The sequence below is a fragment of the Coregonus lavaretus genome, assembly GCF_964263955.1.
Source record: "Coregonus lavaretus genome assembly, chromosome: 40".
NCBI lineage: Eukaryota > Metazoa > Chordata > Actinopteri > Salmoniformes > Salmonidae > Coregonus > Coregonus lavaretus.
In genome coordinates this window covers 3,827,776-3,854,814 of record NC_140027.1, presented here as the reverse complement: position 1 = coordinate 3,854,814, position 27,039 = coordinate 3,827,776, and the positions used below count along the sequence as shown (strand labels likewise).

The window sequence follows — 27,039 nt, the reverse complement described above, 5'->3', positions numbered from 1 at the left end:
TGTCACTGTTTATTTTATTTTCCCTTACTAATAGAGTTGAACAATTCTGGCAATTTTCCACCTACATTAGAATGTTGGGAAAGTTACCAGAATTTTGTAACCATAGTTACTAATTAGAGAAGCTGGAGATTGAATTTTCACATTGCAGCATATCATTGAACATGGACGATCAATGTTGAATTCAAATGTCAGAAGACGGACCTAGATTAACACTAGAATATATCCGATTCAATTTTTCCTGTCACAAGTAGAGGGCACTATGATCATAGATTTCAGATATCTTCCACTATTTATAAAAAATTATATATATATATACATACATACAGTGGGGAGAACAAGTATTTGATACACTGCCGATTTTGCAAGTTGTCCTACTTACAAAGCATGTAGAGGTCTGTAATTTTTATCATAGCTACACTTCAACTGTGAGAGACGGAATCTAAAACAAAAATCCAGAAAATCACATTGTATGGTTTTTAAGTAATTAATTTGCATTTTATTGCATGACATAAGTATTTGATCACCTACCAACCAGTAAGAATTCCGGCTCTCACAGACCTGTTAGTTTTTCTTTAAGAAGCCCTCCTGTTCTCCACTCATTACCTGTATTAACTGCACCTGTTTGAACTCGTTACCTGTATAAAAGACACCTGTCCACACACTCAATCAAACAGACTCCAACCACTCCACAATGGCCAAGACCAGAGAGCTGTGTAAGGACATCAGGGATACAATTGTAGACCTGCACAAGGCTGGGATGGGCTACAGGACATTAGGCAAGCAGCTTGGTGAGAAGGCAACAACTGTTGACGCAATTATTAGAAAATGGAAGAAGTTCAAGATGACGGTCAATCACCCTCGGTCTGGGGCTCCATGCAAGATCTCACCTCGTGGGGCATCAATGATCATGAGGAAGGTGAGGGATCAGCCCAGAACTACACGGCAGGACCTGGTCAATGACCTGAAGAGAGCTGGGACCACAGTCTCAAAGAAAACCATTAGTAACACACTACGCCGTCATGGATTAAAATCCTGCAGCGCACGCAAGGTCCCCCTGCTCAAGCCAGCGCATGTCCAGGCCCGTCTGAAGTTTGCCAATGACCATCTGGATGATCCAGAGGAGGAATGGGAGAAGGTCATGTGGTCTGATGAGACAAAAATAGAGCTTTTTGGTCTAAACTCCACTCGCCGTGTTTGGAGGAAGAAGAAGGATGAGTACAACCCCAAGAACACCATCCCAACCGTGAAGCATGGAGGTGGAAACATCATTCTTTGGGGATGCTTTTCTGCAAAGGGGACAGGACGACTGCACCGTATTGAGGGGAGGATTGATGGGGCCATGTATCGCGAGATCTTGGCCAACAACCTCCTTCCCTCAGTAAGAGCATTGAAGATGGGTCGTGGCTGGGTCTTCCAGCATGACAACGACCCGAAACACACAGCCAGGGCAACTAAGGAGTGGCTCCGTAAGAATCATCTCAAGGTCCTGGAGTGGCCTAGCCAGTCTCCAGACCTGAACCCAATAGAACATCTTTGGAGGGAGCTGAAAGTCCGTATTGCCCAGCGACAGCCCCGAAACCTGAAGGATCTGGAGAAGGTCTGTATGGAGGAGTGGGCCAAAATCCCTGCTGCAGTGTGTGCAAACCTGGTGTCTGTACCAAATATTAAGTTCTGCTTTTCTGATGTATCAAATACTTATGTCATGCAATAAAATGCAAATTAATTACTTAAAAATCATACAATGTGATTTTCTGGATTTTCGTTTTAGATTCCGTCTCTCACAGTTGAAGTGTACCTATGATAAAAATTACAGACCTCTACATGCTTTGTAAGTAGGAAAACCTGCAAAATCGGCAGTGTATCAAATACTTGTTCTCCCCACTGTATATATATAAACATGGGGGATTGGAAGTGATGCAGACAATTACATTGATGGAAGTTACAATCTATCTGCAATATTAAGCTGATCTACCCCCTTAAAAAATATATATATACAGTGGGGAAAAAAAGTATTTAGTCAGCCGCCAATTGTGCAAGTTCTCCCACTTGAAAAGATGAGAGAGGCCTGTAATTTTCATCATAGGTACACGTCAACTATGACAGACAAAATGAGAAAAAAAAATCCAGAAAATCACATTGTAGGATTTTTTATGAATTTATTTGCAAATTATGGTGGAAAATAAGTATTTGGTCAATAACAAAAGTTTCTCAATACTTTGTTATATACCCTTTGTTGGCAATGACACAGGTCAAACGTTTTCTGTAAGTCTTCACAAGGTTTTCACACACTGTTGCTGGTATTTTGGCCCATTCCTCCATGCAGATCTCCTCTAGAGCAGTAATGTTTTGGGGCTGTCACTGGGCAACACAGACTTTCAACTCCCTCCAAAGATTTTCTATGGGATTGAGATCTGGAGACTGGCTAGGCCACTCCAGGACCTTGAAATGCTTCTTACGAAGCCACTCCTTCGTTGCCCGGGCGGTGTGTTTGGGATCATTGTCATGCTGAAAGACCCAGCCACGTGTCATCTTCAATGCCCTTGCTGATGGAAGGAGGTTTTCACTCAAAATCTCACGATACATGGCCCCATTCATTCTTTCCTTTACACGGATCAGTCGTCCTGGTCCCTTTGCAGAAAAACAGCCCCAAAGCATGATGTTTCCACCCCCATGCTTCACAGTAGGTATGGTGTTCTTTGGATGCAACTCAGCATTCTTTGTCCTCCAAACACAACGAGTTGAGTTTTTACCAAAAAGTTATATTTTGGTTTCATCTGACCATATGACATTCTCCCAATCCTCTTCTGGATCATCCAAATGCACTCTAGCAAACTTCAGACGGGCCTGGACATGTACTGGCTTAAGCAGGGGGACACGTCTGACACTGCAGGATTTGAGTCCCTGGCGGCGCAGTGTGTTACTGATGGTAGGCTTGTTACTTTGGTCCCAGCTCTCTGCAGGTCATTCACTAGGTCCCCCCGTGTGGTTCTGGGATTTTTGCTCACCGTTCTTGTGATCATTTTGACCCCACTGGGTGAGATCTTGCGTGGAGCCCCAGACCGAGGGAGATTATCAGTGGTCTTGTATGTCTTCCATTTCTTAATAATTGCTCCCACAGTAGATTTTTTCAAACCAAGCTGCTTACCTATTGCAGATTCAGTCTTCCCAGCCTGGTGCAGGTCTACAATTTTTTTTCTGGTGTCCTTTGACAGCTCTTTGGTCTTGGCCATAGTGGAGTTTGGAGTGTGACTGTTTGAGGTTGTGGACAGGTGTCTTTTATACTGATAACAAGTTCAAACAGGTGCCATTAATACAGGTAACGAGTGGAGGACAGAGGAGCCTCTTAAAGAAGAAGTTACAGGTCTGTGAGAGCCAGAAATCTTGCTTGTTTGAAGTTGACCAAATACTTATTTTCCACCATAATTTGCAAATAAATTCATTAAAAATCCTACAATGTGAGTTTCTGGATTTTTTTTTCTCATTTTGTCTGTCATAGTTGACGTGTACATATGATGAAAATTACAGGCCTCTCTCATCTTTTTAAGTGGGAGAACTTGCACAATTGGTGGCTGACTAAATACTTTTTTTCCCCACTGTATAACTTGACAGTTGGCACTATGCATTGGGGCAGGTAGCGTTCTCCTGGCATCCGCCAAACCCAGATTAGTCAGTTGGATTGCTAGATGATGAAACGTGATTCATCACTCCAGAGAACGTGTTTCCACTGCTCCAGAGTCCAATGGCAGCGAAATATTGTGATGACGTTGCTTCCAGAGACAGTTTGGAACTGAGGACAGATGATTTTTACGCACTTATCTTTGACTGCAAAATTAAATAAAACGAAAACCATCATAAATTATGTTTAGTTAGAGTTTTTTTCTTCTAAACTTTAGACAAAAATCTAATGGGATTTTCGATCTTCTGAATCTGGCGGATAAATGCTGTCAGTAGATGCAGATGTTTCAAATAGGCCTAGCTTGTGCATCACTGTCACTAGCTATCACTACCCACTGGGCACAGATGTCAGTTCAACGTCTACTTTTGATTTACATTTGGTTGAGTTTTCAACTAATGTGAATTCAACGTGGAATCAACCAAAAATATCACCCTGTCATTGGATTGAAGTTAAAAGTTAGGTGAAAAAAAGACGAAATTCCCTTCAGTTGAGTACTTTTTGCAAATCCAATCAGATTTCCACTTTGATTCAAATGACATGGAAATAGCATTGATTCAAATAGTTTTAACCCAGTGGGCAGCTAACAGGGAAGAAATCTGAGGGTGAGCACAGAGTGTGACTGGGACAAGCTAGAACAGGTTGTGAAGTTACTGGAGCCATTCGCAATCCACACCAACCAACTTCAAACTGACAGCCAGTCGCTGTCTGATGTGGTGCCGTGCCGTCTCAACATTGCGCAGCAGGACCCCAGGAAGATGTCAGCATGATGAATCCAGCAAGCATCTCGACCACAGTGCTTCAGAAATATAGCTTCCTCGCATCGAAGATTCTGTCTGAGGTCACTGTCCAGCCAGAGGGTCAACCTGGCAGGGCATTAAGTGCCCTGTGTGAGCTGCGGAAATACCTGGAAGAGGTAAAGGGGGGCATGTTGAGTCACCTCTCCAGTTCTGGCAGGCAAGGATGGCTGTTTATCCAAAGCTGTGCCCTGTGGCACTGGATCTGGTTTCTGCCCCTGCATCCCAAGTGTTTGTGAACAGAATATTCAAATCAAATCTAATGTTCTTTCTCACATGCGCCGAATAAAACAGGTGTAGACCTTACTGTGAAATGCTTACTTACGAGCCCTTAACCAACAATTCAGAGTTTTTAAAAAGTAAATAAGAAAAATGTGCTAAATAAACTAAAGGAAAAATAGTAACATAATAAAATAGCAATAATGAGGCTATATACAAGGGGTAAAGGTACAGAGTCAATGTGCAGGGGTACGAGTTAGTCAAGGTAATTGAGGTAATATGTAAATGTAGGTAGGGGTAAAGCGACTAGGCATAGATAATAAACAAAGAGTAGCAGCATATGTGAAGATGTGTGTGTGTTTGTGTTGGAGTGTCTTGTTCATTGTATTAAGGATCGGACCAAGGTGCAGCGTGGTATGCATACATGTTTAATTTATTAAATAAATATTTGACAAAATAACAAAAGCAACTGAACGTGAAGTTCTAAAGGCTAACAGCAACAAGCCTAAACTGAAACAAGATCCCACAACTAAGGTAGGCAAAATGGCTGCCTAAGTATGATCCCCAATCAGAGACAACGATCGACAGCTGCCTCTGATTGGGAACCACACCCGGCCAACATAGAAATATATAACATAGATCAACTAGCATTCACACCCTGACCAAACTAACTAGAGAAATAACAGGGCTCTCAAGGTTAGGGCGTGACAGTACACCCCCCCCCCCCCAAAGTTGCGGACTCCGGCCGCAAAAAACCTGACTTATTAGGGGAGAGTCTGGGTGGGCATCTAGCCTCGGTGGCGGCTCCGGACACCGTAAACTCCTCTCCTTTCCTGCCTCCCCGTAGCACATCTGGTCCGGTCTGGACCCCGGCGCGATGCTTCCCCTCTCAGTCCACGATGCACCAAGCCCTGTCTGGACCCTGGAGTGGGAGCCCTCGACCATGGAGAGGCGTTGACGTCTGGTTCCGGCTCGGCAGTCCTCCCGTGATGCACCAAGTCCTGTCTGGACCCTGGTGTGGGAGGCCCCGATCCTGGAGAGGGGTCGACGTCTGGTTCCGGCTCGGACCCCGGTGGAGCAGATGGCTCCGGCATGGAGGAAGAGTAGACGACGGACCCGGACTAGGCACCGGTGAAGTGGACTGCCCCGGATCTGGTAGGGAGCAGATAACCGGAGCAGGACTGGGCACCGGTGGAGCGGACTGCTCTGGCACTGGAGTGGAACTGGACCCCGGTGGAGCGGACTGCTCTGGCACTGGACTGGAGCAGCTGACCGGAGCTGGACTAGGCACCGGTGGAGTAGACTGCTCTGGCACTGGAGTGGAGCAGCTGACCGGAGCTGGACTGTGTGTTTGGACCATGATAAGTCCTTACTGATGTGGACACCAAGGAACTTGAAGCTCTCAAACCACTCCACTACAACCCCCTCGATGTGAATGGGGGCGTGCTCTGCCCTCCTTTTCCTGTAGTCCACGATCAGCTCCTTTGTCTTGCTTACATTGAGGGAGAGGTTGTTGTCCTGGCACCACACTGACCTCTTCCCTATAGGCTGTATCATCGTCGTCTGTGATCAGGCCTACCACCGTTGTGTCGTCGACAAACTTAATGATGGTGTGGAGTCGTACGTGGCCAAGCAGTTGTGGGCGAACAGGGAGTACAGGAGGGGACTAAGCACACACCTCTGAGGGGTCCCCCCGTGTTGAGGGTCAGCGTGGCAGATGTGTTGTTGCCTACCCTCACCATCTGGGGGTGGCTTGTCAGGAAGTCCAGGATCCAGTTGCAGAGGGAGGTGTTCAGTCCCAGGGTCCTTAGTTTAGTGATTAGCTTTGACGGCGCTATGATGTTGAATGCTGAGCTGTAGTCAATGAACAGCCTTCTCACGTAGGTGCTCCTTTTGTCCAGGTGGGGAAGGGCAGTGTGGAGTGCAATAGAGATTGCGTCATCTATGGATCTGTTGGGGCGGTATGCGAATTGTAGTGGTGGATCCAGGGTTTTTGGGATGATGGTGTTGATGTGAGCAATGCAGATGTGAGTGATATGGCGTAGTCATTTAGGTTCAGGTTACCTTCATGTTCTTGGGCACAGGGACTATGGTGGTCTGCTTGAAACATGTAGGTATTACAGACTGGGTCAGGGAGAGGTTGAAAATGTCAGTGAAGACACTTGCCAGCTGGTCAGCGCATGCTCTGAGTACGTGTCCTGGTAAACCGTCTGGCACGCGGCCTTGTGAATGTTGACCTATTTGAAGGTCTATCTCACAAAAGTGAGTACACCCCTCACATTTTTGTAAATATTTGAGTATATCTATTCATGTGACAACACTGAAGAAATTACACTTTGCTACAATGTAAAGTAGTGAGTGTACAGCTTGTATAACAGTGTACATTTACATTACATTTACATTTACATCATTTAGCAGACGCTCTTATCCAGAGCGACTTACAAATTGGCGCATTCACCTTATAGCCAGTGGGATAACCACTTTACAATATGTTTTTTTGGTGGGGGGGGGGGGGGGGGTTAGAAGGATTACTTTATCCTATCCCAGGTGTTCCTTAAAGAGGTGGGGTTTCAAATGTCTCCGGAAGGTGGTGAGTGACTCCGCTGTCCTGGCGTCGTGAGGGAGCTTGTTCCACCATTGGGGTGCCAGAGCAACGAACAGTTTTGACTGGGCTGAGCGGGAACTGTGCTTCAGCAGAGGTAGGGGAGCCAGCAGGCCAGAGGTGGATGAACGCAATGCCCTCGTTTGGGTGTAGGGACTGATCAGAGCCTGAAGGTACGGAGGTGCCGTTCCCCTCACAGCTCCGTAGGCAAGCACCATGGTCTTGTAGCAGATGCGAGCTTCAACTGGAAGCCAGTGTAGTGTGCGGAGGAGCGGGGTGACGTGAGAGAACTTGGGAAGGTTGAACACCAGATGGGCTGCGGCATTCTGGATGAGTTGTAGGGGTTTAATGGCACAGGCAGGGAGCCCAGCCAACAGCGAGTTGCAGTAATCCAGACGGGAGATGACAAGTGCATGGATTAGGACCTGTGCCGCTTCCTGTGTAAGGCAGGGCCGTACTCTCCGAATGTTGTAGAGCATGAACCTACAGGATCGGGTCACTGCCTTGATGTTAGCGGAGAACGACAGGGTGTTGTCCAGGGTCACGCCAAGGCTCTTCGCACTCTGGGAGGAGGACACAACGGAGTTGTCAACCGTGATGGCGAGGTCATGGAACGGGCAGTCCTTCCCCGGGAGGAAGAGCAGCTCCGTCTTGCCAAAGTTCAGCTTGAGGTGGTGATCCGTCATCCATACTGATATGTCTGCCAGACATGCAGAGATGCGATTCGCCACCTGGTTATCAGAAGGGGGAAAGGAGAAGATTAGTTGTGTGTCGTCTGCGTAGCAATGATAGGAGAGGCCATGTGAGGATATGACAGAGCCAAGTGACTTGGTGTATAGCGAGAATAGGAGAGGGCCTAGAACTGAGCCCTGGGGGACACCAGTGGTGAGAGCACGTGGTGCGGAGACAGCTTCTCGCCACGCCACTTGGTAGGAGCGACCGGTCAGGTAGGACGCAATCCAAGAGTGAGCCGCGCCGGAGATGCCCAGCTCGGAGAGGGTGGAGAGGAGGATCTGATGGTTCACAGTATCAAAGGCAGCAGACAGGTCTAGAAGGACAAGAGCAGAGGAGAGAGAGTTAGCTTTAGCAGTGCGGAGAGCCTCCGTGACGGGGGGGGGGGGGGGGGGATTCAGCAGGGAGGAGAAGGTGGCAAAGAGCTTCCTAGGGTTAGAGGCAGATGCTTGGAATTTAGAGTGGTAGAAAGTGGCCTTAGCAGCAGAAACAGATGAAGAAAATGTAGGGAGGAGGGAGTGAAAAGATGCCAGGTCCGCAGGGAGTCTAGTTTTCCTCCATTTCCGCTCGGCTGCCCGGAGCCCTGCTCTGTGAGCTCGCAATGGGTCATCAAGCCACGGAGCTGGAGGGGAGGACCGAGCCGGCCGGGAGTATAGGGGACATAGAGAGTCAAAGGATGCAGAAAGGGAGGAGAGGAGGGTTGAGGAGGCAGAATCAGGAGATTGGAGGGAGAAGGATTGAGCAGAGGGAAGAGATGATAGGATGGAAGAGGAGAGAGTAGCGGGAGAGAGAGAGCGAAGGTTGCGACGGCGCATTACCATCTGAGTAGGGGCAGAGTGAGTAGTGTTGGAGGAGAGCGAGAGAGAAAAGGATACAAAGTAGTGGTCGGAGACATGGAGGGGAGTTGCAGTGAGATTAGTAGAAGAACAGCATCTAGTAAAGATGAGGTCAAGCGTATTGCCTGCCTTGTGAGTAGGCGGGGATGGTGAGAGGGTGAGGTCAAAAGAGGAGAGGAGTGGAAAGAAGGAGGCAGAGAGAAATGAGTCAAAGGTAGACGTAGGGAGGTTGAAGTCCCCCAGAACTGTGAGGGGTGAGCCATCCTCAGGAAAGGAACTTCTCAAGGCGTCAAGCTCATTGATGAACTCTCCAAGGGAACCTGGAGGGCGATAGATGACAAGGATATTAAGCTTAAATGGGCTAGTGACTGTGACAGCATGGAATTCAAATGAGGAGATAGACAGATGGGTCAGGGGAAAAATAGAGAATGTCCATTTGGGAGAGATGAGGATTCCTGTGCCACAACCCCGCTGACCAGATGCTCTCAGGGTATGCGAGAACACATGGTCAGACGAGGAGAGAGCAGTAGGAGTAGCAGTGTTTTCAGTGGTAATCCATGTTTCCGTCAGCGCCAATAAGTCGAGGGACTGGAGGGTAGCATAGGCTGAGATGAACTCTGCCTTGTTGGCAGCAGAACGGCAGTTCCAGAGGCTGCCTGAGACCTGGAACTCCATGTGGGTGGTGCGTGCAGGGACCACCAGGTTAGAGAGGCAGCAGCCACGCGGTGTGAGGCGTTTGTATAGCCTGTGCGGAGAGGAGAGAACAGGGATAGGCAGAGGCATAGTTGACAGGCTGCAGAAAATGGCTACAATAATGCAAAGGAGATCGGAATGAAATCAACTAAACATCTGGGAAAGGAGAGAGCGGGGCCTCCCTCACCACAACAACCAAAATATAACTCTCCCAACTTCCACCTCAGAAACTATAATTGTTGTAAACTACAGCGGTTCAATGTTTTCTAGGAATAGACTAACTTAGTTTATTCAGCTAGCTAACTAGGTACAGTATTCTTCCGTGAAAATCGTCCAGGGCACCTAGTCATAAGACGCCACAGCCAGCTAGCATGCCGGACTCCAACAACACGGTTTAGCACCAATACTCGGCCACAACAAACCAGCAGTGTGTCAACACGCCAAGCAGATCGTTCGTGTCCGTGTCTAACGTTGTGTGTTCATCTGCTTGTCTTCAGCAAACTGTTTGCGGGCTTTCTTGTGCATCATCTTTAGAAGAGGCTTCCTTCTGGGACGACAGCCATGCAGACCAATTTGATGCAGTGTGCGGCGTATGGTCTGAGCACTGACAGGCTGACCCCCCACCCCTTCAACCTCTGCAGCAATGCTGGCAGCACTCATACGTCTATTTCCCAAAGACAACCTCTGGATATGACACTAAGCACGTGCACTCAACTTCTTTGGTAGACCATGGCGAGGCCTGTTCTGAGTGGAACCTGTCCTGTTAAACTGCTGTATGGTCTTGGCCACTGTGCTGCAGCTCAGTTTCAGGATCTTGGCAATCTTCTTATAGCCCAGGCCATCTTTATGTAGAGCAACACTTATTTTTTTCAGATCCTCAGAGAGTTCTTTGCCATGAGGTGCCATGTTGAACTTCCAGTGACCAGTATGAGGGAGTGTGAGAGCGATGACACCAAATTTAACACACCTGCTCCCCATTCACACCTGAGACCTTGTAACATAACGAGTCACATGACACCGGGGAGGGAAAATGGCTAATTGGGCCCAATTTGGACATTTTCACATAGGGGTGTACTCACTTTTGTTGCCAGTGGTTTAGACATTAATGGCTGTGTTGAGTTATTTTGAGGGGACAGCAAATGTACACTGTTATACAAGCTGTACACTCACAAAGTGTCATTTCTTCAGTGTTTTCACATGAAAAGATATAATGAAATATTTACAAAAATGTGAGGGGTGTACTCACTTTTGTGAGATACTGTACATCGGCTGCGGAGAGCGTGATCACACAGTCGTCCGGAACAGCTGGTGCTTTCATGCATGGTTCAGTGTTGCTTGCCTCAAAGCGAGCATAGAAGGCAGTTTGCGGCTGGGTATCCCTTTGTAATACGTGATAGTTTGCAAGCCCTACCACATCCGACGGGCGTCAGAGCCGGTGTAGTAGGATTCGATCTTAGTCTTGTATTGACTCTTTGCCTGTTTGATGGTTCTTTGGAGGGCGTAGCGGGATTTCTTATAAACGTCCGGATTAGTATCCCGCTCCTTGAAAGCGGCAGCACTAGCCTTTAGCTCAGTGCAGATGTTGCCTGTAATCCATGGCTTCTGGTTGGGATATGTACGTACGGTCACTGTGGGGACGTCGTCGTCGATGCACTTATTAATGAAGCAGGTGACTGATGTGGTGTACTCCTCAATGCCATTGGATGAATCCCGGAACATATTCCAGTCTGTGTGAGCAAAACAGTCCTGTAGCTTAGCATCTGCTTCATCGGACCACTTCCATAATAAAAGCGTTTTAGTTTTTGCTTGTCTTTTTTATTTAATTTTTTAATCATTACTGTATGTCTAATAAATCACTGTATTTGTTTATTTAATGAAAATAACTCCAAATATTTTGTATAATTTATTTCTCTGAGACTCAATATACTTTCAAATGACTAAAACCAAATTGAAACTGTGTAGAAATGACAATATATACATTCATACTTTCTTTTCTTGACTGTGTCTAGCTTGCTAATAATCACCGAAATGAAAGCTAGACAGTCAGGGATCATGGAAAATTCCCCAAACTCAAATTTAACCAATTTTCAGTGCGGCCCTCCGGACTTTGTTGAAGATCGAATGCTGCCTTTGGGGCAAAATGAGTTTGACACCACAGCTCTAGAGCCTACCCCGCTTACCCCTTCAACGTAGGAGGACGCATATGAGGTGACTGGTCATTGGTCAGAATAATCAGATCAGATTGTGATGTCATACTGTGGGACAGAAACTCCATCCCACCTGAACAGGCTGAAATTCCAGCAGTTTTCTTTACAAAAAGCTCTTACACTAGAAGGGCATTATCATAATTTTTCACGATTTCAGTGTGTTATTTCGACCTCATAGTGTGGAAATATCATGGGGGAAAACAGGTCAATCACATTTCTGACTGCACTGCCCCTTTAACTTAGTAAAAATAGTGAACTTCCCCTTTAATACAGTATGTCCCCTCTGCCCTTTTATCCCAGGTGAGAAGCCCCATGCGTGCCAGGGGTGTGGCAAAGCCTTCAGCCAGAGCTTCAACGTCATCACTCGCAGCCGTCAGCACAGTGGCAACCAACCCTGCTACTGACCGTGCTGCCTCTTCGGCTTCCAACGCAAACTGGACCTGAGACAGCACCAGGAGAACCACTGCACATAGACTTTCAGGCTAAGACCCTGCTACCAGCTGACCTGAGATCAGTTTTAATAAGCAAGAGAACTACTGCACATAGATAGCAACCCAGAGACTCACATGGTCGCTAATCTTTTCATTCTTAGGCTAATCATTGTTTTATTATTTTAGGTGATGAAACTCCCTTGATTGTCAGTGATTTACCTGTCAGGGGGTAGTTATAGATATGTCCCTTTAAGATAAAATAAGAAGAACCTATGCCCACGTAGGTTCTCTGGAGCTGAATCCTCCTCTTCAGTTCTCTGGAACATAAACATTTTCCTGGAAGGGATGGGCCGAGAACTCCCCACCCACCCTCCCTCCCTCTCTCTGTCAGCCCTACCCTATAAAATATTGATTTATTGAAACCATAATATCAACAGGTTATATCATATCATGGACCACAATCTTCAAAAAGGCAGTAACCTCAGCAGGCGCTTAATTGTAGCAGCCTAGGGCTGTGTAATAGCATAACCTTGTATTGTTAATTTAGCTAACAAGACGCTCTTATTTCCCGAGCCCTTATCACAGCCAAGACACACCTATTTTATAGTTTTTTTTTTTAAAACAGTGTAATATATCAGAATTAAATAGAACATAATATTTTTCCAAATGAAAGAGGTTGACAGTGTGAAGAGACGTGCATCTCTTGCCTGGATCTGTCTAGGTCTATAGAGTCCAGGGCTACAGTGAGGGAAAAAAGTATTTGATCCCCTGCTGATTTTGTACATTTGCCCACTGACAAAGAAATGATCAGTCTATAATTTTAATGGTAGGTTTATTTGAACAGTGAGAGACAGAATAACAACAAAAATATCCAGAAAAACGCATGATTAGCATTTTAATGAGGGAAATAAGTATTTGACCCCCTCTCAATCAGAAAGATTTCTGGCTCCCAGGTGTCTTTTATACAGGTAACGAGCTGAGATTAGGAGTACACTCTTAAAGGGAATGCTCCTAATCTCAGTTTGTTACCTGTATAAAAGACACCTGTCCACAGAAGCAATCAATCAGATTCCAAACTCTCCACCATGGCCAAGACCAAAGAGCTCTCCAAGGATGTCAGGGACAAGATTGTAGACCTACACAAGGCTGGAATGGGCTACAAGACCATTGCCAAGCAGCTTGGTGAGAATGTGAAAACAGTTGGTGCGATTATTCGCAAATGGAAGAAACACAAAAGACCTGTCAATCTCCCTCGGCCTGGGGCTCCATGCAAGATCTCACCTCGTGGAGTTGCAATGATAATGAGAACGGTGAGGAATCAGCCCAGAACTACACGGGAGGATCTTGTCAATGATCTAAAGGCAGCTGGGACCATAGTCACCAAGAAAACAATTGGTAACACACTACGCCATGAAGGACTGAAATCCTGCAGCGCCTGCAAGGTCCCCCTGCTCAAGAAAGCACATATACAGGCCCGTCTGAAGTTTGCCAATGAACATCTGAATGATTCAGAGGAGAACTGGGTGAAAGTGTTGTGGTCAGATGAGACCAAAATTTAGCTCTTTGGCATCAACTCAACTCGCCGTGTTTGGAGGAGGAGGAATGCTGCCTATGACCCCAATAACACCATCCCCACCGTCAAACATGGAGGTGGAAACATTATGCTTTGGGGGTGTTTTTCTGCTAAGGGGACAAGACAACTTCACCGCATCAAAGGGACGATGGACGGGGCCATGTACCGTCAAATATTGGGTGAGAACCTCCTTCCCTCAGCCAGGGCATTGAAAATGGGTCGTGGATGGGTATTCCAGCATGACAATGACCCAAAACACACGGCCAAGGCAACAAAGGGGTGGCTCAAGAAGAAGCACATTAAGGTCCTGGAGTGGCCTAGCCAGTCTCCAGACCTTAATCCCATAGAAAATCTGTGGAGGGAGCTGAAGGTTCGAGTTGCCAAACGTCAGGCTCGAAACCTTAATGACTTGGAGAAGATCTGCAAAGAGGAGTGGGGCAAAATCCCTGCGGAGATGTGTGCAAACCTGGTGGCCAACTACAGGAAACGTCTGGCCTCTGTGATTGCCAACAAGGGTTTTGCCACCAAGTACTAAGTAATGTTTTGCAGAGGGGTCAAATACTTATTTCCCTAATTAAAATGCAAATCAATTTATAACATTTTTGACATGCGTTTTTCTGGATTTTGTTGTTGTTATTCTGTCTCTCACTGTTCAAATAATCCTACCATTAAAATTATAGACTGATCATTTCTTTGTCAGTGGGCAAATGTACAAAATCAGCAGGGGATCAAATACTTTTTTCCCTCACTGTAGATACGTTTAGGCATGTATTTCTGGAGGCATAGTGGGAGCTTGCTTGTGTGTGTACTTGGGACGCATGTGTAGAGGGAGTGGTAGAACGCAATTGAGTGAGTGAGACATGGATGGGAAAAGGAATTTAGGGAGAAGATCTGATTGATGCTTGGTTTGGTTTCTTTTTTGTTGTGCCCCACAAATGCATATGTAGGCCTATGGAACACTAGAGCCAAAGCTAATTAACGTTGTCTTCAATAAATAAAAACATTCTAAGCACATTCCACCAAATAGTTTTACAGTATTTGAAAACTTGATCTTTGGTTATAGATCGAGTTTTGACGTCCGACATGGACTTTTATTTGTTTGAAGCACTGTCACAGTGCCACTATGAAAATGTTTCAAACTTGTCTCAGCAGCATACATAATCGATGCAATGAGGGTAGAATTTGTTCACTTGGTCGATATTGTTTACCAAGCAAAGCAGAGCTGTTTTATAGAGGTACAAACATCCTGTGCTTTTTCATTTTGCACATAGGTGCATACAGACTCAGCTAGGCTACATTGTAACCACAAAGCATATGTGTCTCAGCCAGGACTGTTACAATTGTAACGGAATGAAAACATTTTAACAATGTGATTTAACAGATTGATGTTGGCAAAATAGATGGCCAAAATGCAGAATGGTGTTAAATGCCTGTAAACAGCTTGGGGAGAAAATGTTTTTACAGATTTAAACATGTAGCCTAATATTAGACCTGCTGTCACATGCCTGTGCTCATCATGGATCTGACAGGCAAAGTGAAATTACACATTTTGCTCGTGGTGCACGCAGCTCAAATGATATGTAACAACACATTGGACATTAAACAACAATACAAATGTAACAGCACAACAAAATAGATGTAAAAAATTATTTTCCAGGTGCCTTTTCATTTCAAACGCCAAATAGTGCTTTCTAAAGGTCGTCACCAGTTACCACAGCCACAAAGTGATAAACCCCGCCTATTTCTACAATTTATCTTATTAAAATCTGATTTTAAACCTTACCCTAACCTCAACCCTAACCTTTACTACACTGCTAACCTTATGCCTAACCCTAACCTTAAATTATATAATTGTTGTTTTCATGAATTTTTACCAACCTTGTGGCTGTGGTAGCTAGTGTAAACAATTTACAGATGTGGCATATCAAGAAGATGATTAATGGTGGCAGTGGGGTTATGGTATCAGCAGGCATAAACTACGGACAACGAACACAATTGCATTTTATCATGCCATTCATCTGCCACCATCACCTCATGTTTCAGCATGATAATGCATGGCCTCATGTCGCAAGGATATGTACATAATTCCTGGAAGCTGAAAGTGTCCCAGTTCTTCCATGGCCTGCATACTCACCAGACATGTCACCCATTAAGCATGTTTGGGATGCTCTGGATATACGTGTATGACAGCGGGTTCCAGTTCCCGCCAATATACAGCAACAGCCATTGAAGAGGAGTGGGACAACATTCCACAGGCCACAATCAACAGCCTGATCAACTCTATGCGAAGGAGATGTGTTGCGAATGGTGGTCACACAAGATTAACATTTTTTATTTTACTAGGCAAGTCAGTTAAGAACAAATTCTTATTTACACTGACGGCCTACACCGGCCAAACCTGGACGACGCTGGGCCAATTGTGCACCGCCCAATGAGACTCCTAATCACGGCCGGTTGTGATACAGCCTGGAAACAAATGGTAGTGACGCCTCAAGCACTGAGATGCAGTGCCTTAGACCGCTGCACCACTCGGGAGCCCACTGACTGGTTTTCTGATCCACGCACCTACCTTCTTTTTTTAAGGTATCTGTGACCAACAGATGCATATCTGTATTCCCAGTCATGTGAAATCCATAGATTAGTGCCTAATGAATTAATTTCAATTGACTGATTTCTTTATATGAACTGTAACTCAGTAAAATCTTTGAAATTGTTGCACGTTGCGTTTATATTTTTGTTCAGTGTATAAGAACTAGGAGGGACTCCAAATTCCTCTTTCTCTCCTTTCCCCCTCTTTCTCCACCCCCTTTCTCCCTTCCTTCTCCCCCATCCCTTCCTTTCTCATTCACACACAAACTCATATTCCTGTTCTATTTCAGAATACGACTACTTAATTTACCCTCCTATTTAGATATTTACTTGAATTAAATTATGTAATATATAGTATTTAGCCCTCTACATTTAAATCTTAATATGTAGGTCAATGTGTATTTTAAGATATCTTAAATGTAAAGTTATCTTAAATGTAAATGTTAAATGCTGCTGTGTAAGACCAGGCAATAGTGCTGTGTTTTTGCGTGTAGGGTGAAGTTGCCTCAATGCTGATCTTGGGTCAGTTTAGCACTTTCCCCATAATGGTTAAGGTTAGGATTGGGGGAGTTGAAGCTGATTCTAGGTCTGTACCTAGGGGAAACTTACTCCAGGCTGTCAGTAGCACCACATATAGGGGCGGAGTAGGAGATGTGGAGTATGCTACCTCCTCCCCTTGAAAAAACAAACTCTGTTACCACAGAACACCTGTCCTCCCTCTCTCCACTTCTCCCCCTCTCAGGCAAGCCCTCTCCCACACTCTTCTTCTCAGCCCAGTTCTTTGTCCATCGCTTCCATTTGTCTCTCCTTGTTCTCCCCATTCTGCACTCAGCCACTCTCACTCACTCTCTCCTATACTGTCTTATCTGTATCAAGTTCCATGCTTTGTGTTCACCCTGTGTGACTGGCCTTAGAAACACAATATCAGCTATTTATCTCTTCCGTTGTGTCATAAGCACACTCTATTCCCTACGTAGTGCACTACTTTTGACCAAAGCCCATAGAGCTCTAGTCAACAGTAGTGCACTACATAGGGAATATCAAATAAAATAAAATAAAATGTTATTGGTCACATGCGCCGAATACAACAGGTGCAGACATTACAGTGAAATGCTTACTTACAGCCCTTAACCAACAGTGCATTTATTTTAAACAAAAAAGTAAGAATAAAACAACAACAAAAAAGTGTTGAGAAAAAAAGAGCAGAAGTAAAAATAAAGTGACAGTAGGGAGGCTATATATACAATAGAATAAAGTGACAGTAGGGAGGCTATATATACAGGGGGGTACCGTTGCATAGTCAATGTGCGGGGGCACCGGCTAGTTGAGGTAGTTGAGGTAATATGTACATGTGGGTAGAGTTAAAGTGACTATGCATAAATACTTAACAGAGTAGCAGCAGCGTAAAAAGGATGGGGTGGGGGGGCAGTGCAAATAGTCCGGGTAGCCATGATTAGCTGTTCAGGAGTCTTATGGCTTGGGGGTAGAAGCTGTTGAGAAGTCTTTTGGACCTAGACTTGGCACTCCGGTACCGCTTGCCGTGCGGTAGCAGAGAGAACAGTCTATGACTAGGGTGACTGGAGTCTTTGACAATTTTGAGGGCCTTCCTCTGACACCGCCTGGTATAGAGGTCCTGGATGGAAGGGAGCTTTGCCCCAGTGATGTACTGGGCCGTACGCACTACCCTCTGTAGTGCCTTGCGGTCAGAGGCCAAGCAGTTGCCATACCAGGCGGTGATGCAACCAGTCAGGATGCTCTCGATGGTGCAGCTGTAGAATTTTTTGAGGATCTGAGGACCCATGCCAAATCTTTTTAGTCTCCTGAGGGGGAATAGGCTTTGTCGTGCCCTCTTCACGACTGTCTTGGTGTGTTTGGACCATGATAGTTCGTTGGTGATGTGGACACCAAGGAACTTGAAGCTCTCAACCTGTTCCACTACAGCCCCGTCGATGAGAATGGGGGCGTGCTCAGTCCTCTTTTTTTTCCTGTAGTAGGGAGCCATTTTGGATACAACCATAGTATTGTGCTCCTCAATCTCTCATGTACTGTCTATCTGTATTGTGTTCACCCTGTGTGACTGGCCTTAGAAACACAATATCAGCTATTTCTCTCTTCCGTTGTGTCATAAGATGCATCCCAAATGGGGATACATAGGGAATAGGGTGCCATTGGGACAGCCATAGTGTTGTGCTCCTGTGGCCTATTTATCATGTGGCTTCTGACAGTCACCACAACAATTGTCAGACCAGGAATAACCTCCAACTTGACTTATTCTAAAAATGCCCTGGTGCCTTAGGTCTCTGAAAAAGCATGTTTAAAAAAAAATCTATGTCCGAGTCTGTCTCGTCCAGCTCAGTGATGTGGCAAAAAACCTGTGGTAGTCGGTTAAATAGGTCTCTCACAACCCTGTAACCCTGGATTAATATAGATGGGCCATGACTTCCGTCTCCGTTGGTCACATCATTACCACTGGTGACAGACAGACCCTATGCATCCCAAATGGTACCCTATTCTCTTTACAGTGCACTACTTTTGACCAGGGCCTACAGGTGCACTATATAGGGAATATCGTGCCATTTGGGAAGTAGACCGTTTCTAAGCCCTACAGCAGTGTTTCCTGAATGGTGGGTCAGGACTCACTGGTAAGTTGTGGCTAGTTCCTTCCGGATTGCTGCTAAAGCAATCAATCAAATTCAAACAAATGCAGTTGTCACAAAGTGCTTTACAGATACCCAGCCTAAAACCCCAAAGAGCAAGCAATGCAGGAGCAGAAGCACAGTGGCTAGGAAAAACTCCCTAGAAGGAAGTAACCCAGGAAGAAACCTAGAGAGGAACCAGGTTAATTCAAAAGGCTTTCGGTGGATCACAAATAAAATAAGAAACCACTGCCCCTCAAAGAGAAAAAATGAAACACCTGCCAGTTCAGAGGCAACTCTATTTACCTGTGAGCTCCAAGGACTACAACACTCTATTGAGTAATAACTGTTGCAAAACAGCTTTGCTATCAATAGCAATACGGCTATAGGCAGTCTATAGGAGACCAATATAACTGTTAAAAGTTCATATTGTTCTCACCTGTACATTCTCCCTATCATTTTCATGCATTCTTTCATCAAATAAAGGTTGTGTGTTTGAGGTGTGTCAGGAATGGAAAGAGCACAAGGGAGTAGCTAACCACAAAGAAACAGAACTTGATGGTCGGATGGGAAAAAAGGGAATGTAGTATTGAGTGGGAGTCTGGGAGAAGACGCACAATGGCCTGACATGGGCTTTTAGTAATAAACAGGGTTAACCATTAACTTTACAGTACACACCAAGGTCTATCCTCATGGCTGTGTCAGCACAGACCACCTCAATTCAAGACGGAAAGCTAGGCAGACATGAGGGTCGTTTTAAACAATCAAGACCCAGACAGTAGCCATTCTTTAGTGGACGTAGACAGTGCATAGGAAGTAATGAAACACATCTGTGCAGTCCACAAAAGGTTCTCACTTTCCTGAAATCATGTAATACCTATACTATTAATCTAACTTTAATGTTTTGCATTACACCTTGACTACTTTCATTTTCAGTACTGTTACACTGGTATCAAAACCACCGGAATGCTTCACCTTTCCTGAGGTGCTGTTGCTATAAGTATTACTGTACTGGACTGGACTGGAAGTGTCTACAGCACACACCAGCAAGCTGGGTATATTTATCTTGCCGTTAACAGAGCGATGGCCACAAAGGTGGAATGTCAGTAGGTCTAAATGTGACTTAAAAGCACCGGTTACATTTAAGTCCAGCCAATAAAATAAACACGGACTACTTCTAGGGAATTGTATGAATGACGGTATTCATCCTCAAGCACGCCCCCCAATCAGTTTGTAGCCCTCTCCTTAACTCCACCCATTTGGAATGTCTGGCCCGCTGCCCAAATGATAATTGGCTGGACATATGGCAATGCATGGGCGGAGTTTCTGCGGAGCTCACGAGTTGGTATAAAGTAGAGTAGGATACTCTCTCTGTTTAATGATTTAGAATACAGTAACACTGTGACGATCTCGAGGAAGGGAGAAAAACAACAATTTTCTACACTTCAACGACTTCTATTGCTCTAACGCAACTGTGCGACTGTAGTATATTTTTGAAAGAGGTTTTAAAAGTTCAGAACTGCATTCAAGCGGACTAATAACAAGATCAGAGCTTGTTTTTTTTGACAACTGTCTACTGTTTTATTGGAATTTATCAATAGTTATGGCAAAACTTATCATCTTTGTTTTCTTGACAATGGCAGTCACCAGACAGGTAAGTCGTATCACCTTGGCAGCTGTCAATTTGGTATGATTCTGATCATATGCAAATCATGCAACAAAATAGAAATGGATGAGTGGAGTGCTTAGACTGTTTGCAATGATCAGTTGGAGGTGCTTTGACTGTCATACAGAAGTAATAGGGCGGCAGGTAGCTTAGTGGTTAAGAGCGTTGTGCCAGTAACCGAAAGGTCGCTGGTTCTAATCCCCGAGCCGACTATGTGAAAAATCTGTCGATGTGCCCTTGAGCAAGGCACTTAACCCTAATTGCACATGTAAGTCGCTCTGGATAAGCGCGTCAGCTAAATGACAAAAAATAAATAAAAAATTGTATTTTAGAGAGACACAAGTAAAACCCTTCTCTAACGTATTTGTTTCTGTTGCCTGAAGATATATATTTCAAACGGCTGTAACCTACAGACTATTTGGTAACACTTTTACAATACAGTGCATCTGCTCGTGTAATTGCAGTGTAACAGTTTTGTAATTACTAATTGGTACAATTAGTTACAATGTACTTACAGTAGTAACCCTTAACCCTAACCTAGTGTACTAATGAGTAATTACATTTTACATTTTAATCATTTAGCAGACGCTCTTATCCAGAGCGACTTACAGTTAGTGAGTGCATAAATTTTTCATACTGTCCCCCCGTGGGAATTGAACCCACAACCCTGGCGTTGCAAGCGCCATGCTCAACCAACTGAGCTACAGGAGGCCTACAATACTTGTTACACTGTAATTACAGGAATAATTACAGTTATAAGGTAACTGTAATGTAAAATGTACCAGACTCTTTTTGTAGCTTACCAGCCCTACCTTGAATTGTGTATTTTTTTGATAGGCATGTTTGTTCTTGTCAAATAACTTTGACTCACTGTCTGAGGGTGGGACTTTTACATACTGTTGATTCTGTTACTAGAAGAAGTTTGCACGGAAGAGTGATGTACTGTGACTCGAATCACGAGTTGGCAGGGGATTGGGTACAAAACTTAAACAGCTGTCTAGACAGATAAGACATCCAAAGGGAGAAAGGGGTAGAAATGATATGACCAAATTAAATGGACTACTTCACATTGAAGTTAAAGTATATAAATTCATTGTAAACTGTGTTCAAAACCACTCCAAAGGGGACACAATAATCATGTTAAATAAATATCTCACAATTAATATCAAATGAACAAAATGGCAAGTCCTAGACTCCTAGAACATATTTATCACTAGCAGTGTTTTAACCATGAAGGCAGACCACAGCAAGAAATTACATTTACAAAGTTAACTCTTTACATTCCTATGCTTCTCTCTGTTTATGCCTAGGAACCTAAACCTCTCCTCTATCCCCCTCCTCCCCCCTCTTCCTCTCTCCTCTCCCCTCCTCCAGGTGGGTACCAGCTGCCCGGCGGTGTGTGAGTGCCCAGCCATGCCCCTCTCGTGCCCCCCCGGGGTGAGTGCGGTGGCCGACGGCTGCAGGTGCTGCAAGGTGTGTGCCTCCCAGCTGAACCAGGACTGCAGCCCCACGATGCCCTGCGACCACCACAAGGGACTGGAGTGTAACTACGGCAATGACGTGACCCTGGCCCAGGGCATCTGCAGGGGTAAGGTTGTGTTAGGGGGAGGAAGTGGGTTGTTTGGAAGTGTGTACTGTAGAATTGTTAGGATTCGAAGTGTATAGTGTAGGTTGTAGGTGTTCAGTGTTAGAACTATGATGAGGTGTAAATAATGTAAGTGTATATCTTTTCAAGTGTGATGTGTAGTAGTTAGTTGATGTTGAATTTCTATGTGATAGCATCTTAGGGTGCATGTATTAGAAATATTACCGTAGGACTAAACCATGTGTTGAAAGTCACCATAACCCCAGGACTTAACACGTTGTATCCCAGTGGGGGAGGATATTTGGATGTGTAGTAGATTCCTTATGGAGCTCAATCTCACAGACCAAAATGGAACTAGTTCTATCTATATCAAACCAAGATTCCAATCCTTCATAGACTAAGAATTGAGCTCTACCATGTCCGTGATATGGAGACAGAGAGACTCTTATGTATTCTTACTCACAAGACTTCCTTACTCTGCCCTTTCTCTGACCTCTGACCTCCCTATGGATCTAAGTGTTCTCTCTGGGTTACAGTCTGTGCGCCATGTCAGTGTCGGTTATTGCGTGTTTGCTGGTTGTTAAGGGGAGGATTGCGTAAAGGGGGTTTCAGCTGGTGTAACCAGAGTATATGGCAGATTCCTCCCGGTCATACCTGGGATTGTCAGTGGGGGTTCTTGTACTTTGACTTTAAAACACATCCTCATATTTAGATTTCTCCAGAGACATGGATGGATGGTTCCCAAAATACCCCCTCGTTACATGATAGCACATTACATACTGTAGATAGTAAACAGTTCATTGGTCCTGCTGATGGTTTTATGATAATATGAAGCCTAAATATGTTACTACCTCGAAGTGGTCTTAGTGTCCATCTAAATTGCCCCTAAAGGAATTAAAGTTGAATTTAATTGTACTGAACTGTACCTAACTGTACTGTGCTGAACTGAATGGAATTCAATGCATTCTCCTAATTTCCCTCTCTTAACAGCAAAAACAGACGGTCGTACGTGTGAGTACAACGGGAGGATCTACCAGAACGGCGAGGATTTCCGCGCCGGCTGTAAACACCAGTGTACCTGCATCGACGGTGTCGTGGGCTGTTCTCTGCTCTGTGCCAACCGTCTGCCCCCCGCCACCCCCTCCTGCCCCTATCCCCAGCTGGTCAGGGTGCCAGGGCAGTGCTGCTTCACTGTGGACTGCCACAAGGGTACCGGGCGCCTTCCCCCCACCAAGCAACATCACCAACCAACACAACCCAAACCTCAGCCAGACCAGTACCAGCCAGATAACACACTGGCCAATGAGCTGGTGGAGAGAGGCAAGGTCTGGGAGAATGAACAAGGCTACAAGCACCTGCCTGGTGAGGAGCTGTTGCACTGTTGACATTCACCAAATGCATAATTATTGATCATGATAGATACCTGGCTGTAGCTTATCATGTACACTGAGTGATCATCGCTAGCACTATCACCATTAGTGGTATAATAGTTGATGAATATTGGTCGATAGTTACTCATGTTTGTCTGTACATCAGTCAGTCATATATCCTGGTTTCTTCCCTCTGTGGTATAGTCTCCCTATAACTTCCTTCCTTCCCTTTGTCTCTCACACTCCTCTTCCTCTCACCCTTCCCAGTATGGAAGCATTCGTTAGAGAAGTGTGTTGTCCAGACAACGGACTGGTCCCAGTGCTCACGAAGCTGTGGGATGGGAGTGTCCTCACGTATCACCAACGACAACGGCCAGTGTAAGCTGGATAGAGAGACGCGCCTCTGCACCATCCGTCCCTGCGGTGACGTAGCCGTCCCGCCCAAGGTAAATTCCATATTTAGACAACGCAATAGGTAACTGTGTAGTGTGTGTGTGTGTTTGTGTGTGTCTGTGTGTGTGTGTGCCCATCAGTATGAGCACAAGCATGCAGTACAAGAGAAGAGAGTGTGACTGCACATATCTTCATCATCATCATCATCATCATCATCATCATCATCCCAGGCAATAACAATATCTCCCTTATCATCTACTGATCTGGTATCACTTTGATAACAAACCCCAACCCCCTAGACTGTTTCCTCTGTGGAGCACGTCCCGATGGGAACAGACTAGCGTTGATTTACTCACACTGGCGGTGGCACCCTTTTAAATATAGTCCCCTCCACCCCACCCACGGCATTCCTGCCAAGCAACTGTCCATCGCTAGGCGCCTGGGCCCTGTGCACTCAGCCAGGGAGATGGTGTGTCTATATTAATCCTCCTCTGTTTCTCTGGCTCAGTGTTTGCATCCCAAATGCCACCCTATTCCCTATTTAGTGCACTACTTTTGACCAGGGCCCATTAGGCTCTGGTCAAAAGTAGTGTACTATGTAGGGAATAGGGTGGCATTTGGGACGCAAACACTGTGGGCTGGGAGATTATAGCTGATTTACCACTGAGACTAATAAGGCCTCTGTCTGTGCGAGTTTCAGTGAGTTTGATTCAAAACTTTGTTTTTGTCACTGTGCGTGTTCAGTTAATAACTTTACTATAATTGAATCAACTTCAGTTTTGTTTTCAGGACTGACACTTTGTTAGTGATAAGTTCATGATGATTTGGTTGCATAGGCCTACCGGACATTTATTCAAAGATGTTTTAAAGATGTCTGCAAAAGTTTGTTATTGAAACAATACAGGCGCCCCAACAGTACAGCATGAAACGTTTACTTTCCTCTGCCCCTCTCTGATTATCTCCCTCTTTCTCTCTCACCCTCTCATCCCCCTCCCCCTCCTCCTCTTCCCTTTACAGAAGGGCAAGAAATGCTCCCCGACCCCAAAAGCCCCAGAACCCATGCGTCTGTCGTATGGCGAGTGTCAGAGTGTCCGCCTGTACCGGCCCAACTACTGCGGTGCGTGTACGGATGGTCGCTGCTGTTCGCCACATCGCACGCGCACCGTCCCTGTGACCTTTGTGTGCCCGGATGGTGAGCGTTTCCAGAGAGCTGCCATGTTCATCCAGTCGTGCAAGTGTAGCAAGGAATGCGGCCATCTCAACGAAGTGGCCTTGCCACCACAGCACTGGATGTATGGAGACACACATAAGTTCATCGACTAGCTTGACCGTGTTTGAAAAGAATCCTCAAAGTTGACTGAGAACATTGACAAGGGAAGGGTGACATTTTTAAAATAAATACCATGGGCCTTGAGGGTGTTTTTCTCTGCAGGCTTCAAATAACAGAACTGAGCTTCACAATGGGCTCTCAGTAAAAGCCTGGCACGATAATAACTAACTCCCAAATAGTAAAGTACTTACTGTATGTTTGACTGGAGTGGTTTTGATTGACAGGTGATCGATCCACTTCTGAATGTTCCTCAGACATGGGTCTGAACTGAGGCCTACAGTCCCACCTGGTGTTTTTGTTTAGTTACGGTTTGACATAATGAACAAGACCCAGCCGCGAGTTGCTAAGGCCTCCACAGCAACGACAGAGAGAAACAGACGACAACACAGCACTGTGTTGTAGAATAGAAACACATGAACTTGAAGGAACTGTACAGGGTTATTTGCTGTATAAAGTGATATGATGCTTTGCCACTAACCAGGGCCGTATTCACTAGGCACCAAATGGAAGAAAAGAGTCTGACACAGCGACGGACAAGCTGAAGTTGTTCAATAAGAAAGGCTTGTTTTGGGTATCCGTTGCAAAACATTTTGCTAGGATGTGCACTAATGACTACAACCCAGCTATATGAGGGCTGGAGTGATACCGGGGCATCCCACAATGCACTAAGAACAGTGACTATAGAAGTTAAGTGACATCAAGACTGGATGGGCTGAAACGTCTTGACAAAGAGACTGACAAGTTGGAGCATGGGTACTCGTGATATTAACGTTATTTATTCGTATTCTTATCCAAAGAACTTGACACTAACTCTCTGCAATACAAAGTGACGTTCAGTGTAGTTGGGATGATGAGCTGTCTAAAATCAGAGATTTATGTGAGAGGTGGTAATGAAAGAAATGTGTGTCTCAAATGGCACACTATTCCCTATATAGTGCACAAAGTAGTTCTCTATGCATGGAATGGTAATGATAGATAGCCTGTCTCCACTGACTGCAATACTAAAAGGAGCTCTGTCTGTAAATGAGACGTGTTCAGAAATGACTGGACCAATACCAATTTACTTCAAATGACCTCTAATCTCTTACCATCTTCAGATTCAGATACGTTTTATTAGCATGAATGACAAAGCCACTGTTGCAAAAGCGAAGTGAGATAATGTAATCAACAATAACAGTACAAATAATAAATGCATAATAATAATAATAATAATAATAATAATGAGAATAATAAATGATTAATAACATTGGATAATAATCTTCAATATTATGTACATGTTTGGGATTCATTCATGTATTGTATGCTGTTCCTGAAATCCGAAAAACTATTGCTTATACAGCTTTAATTATTTTTTGTTACTCCAAAACTATAATATGAAATATTTTACTATATAACTGTAAAATACAATTGTACAACGTCTACTTCAAATGTATGTTTGTCATAACTGAGAATGTGTAGCCAAGCTATTAAATGTCACCAGTGTATGTTGGTGTTTACGTGATACAAAGCTGACCTGTGTGCTTCAGCGTTTCAGTTACATGTGATGTTTTATTTTAACTTGACTTGTACCGTTTCAAATTCTCTCATTTGGCAGTCATTTGATTAGCCGTTAGTAAGAGGTTGGTCAACTTAAAGGGATAGTTCCTAAAACACACCAACTTGGCTGCTGACATGCTCACTTTCTTGGGAATGTGTTAAAGGGATAGT

The 27,039-nt window shown here is 44.9% G+C and overlaps 1 protein-coding gene across 1 annotated transcript; it reads left to right on the top strand.

Moving 5' to 3' along the window:
- Positions 1–20,365: 20,365 nt before the first annotated feature.
- On the top strand, positions 20,366–25,525 carry LOC311113697 (CCN family member 1-like). The gene is made up of 5 exons (XM_084156999.1): positions 20,366–20,642; positions 22,029–22,242; positions 23,230–23,601; positions 23,877–24,055; positions 25,020–25,525. Exons 1-5 carry the CDS (start codon positions 20,592–20,594, stop codon positions 25,323–25,325), a joined length of 1,122 nt encoding a protein of 373 aa, XP_084013125.1. The 5' UTR covers positions 20,366–20,591; the 3' UTR covers positions 25,326–25,525.
- Positions 25,526–27,039: the final 1,514 nt, after the last annotated feature.

Excerpts from the sequence above, each read along its gene's own strand:
- LOC311113697 (XM_084156999.1), top strand. The coding sequence starts at position 20,592 with ATGGCAAAACTTATCATCTTTGTTTTCTTGACAATGGCAGTCACCAGA. Across the intron at positions 20,643-22,028 it reads CAATGGCAGTCACCAGACAG|GTGGGTACCAGCTGCCCGGC; the intron begins GTAAGTCGTATC and ends CCCCTCCTCCAG. Across the intron at positions 24,056-25,019 it reads ACGTAGCCGTCCCGCCCAAG|AAGGGCAAGAAATGCTCCCC; the intron begins GTAAATTCCATA and ends TTCCCTTTACAG.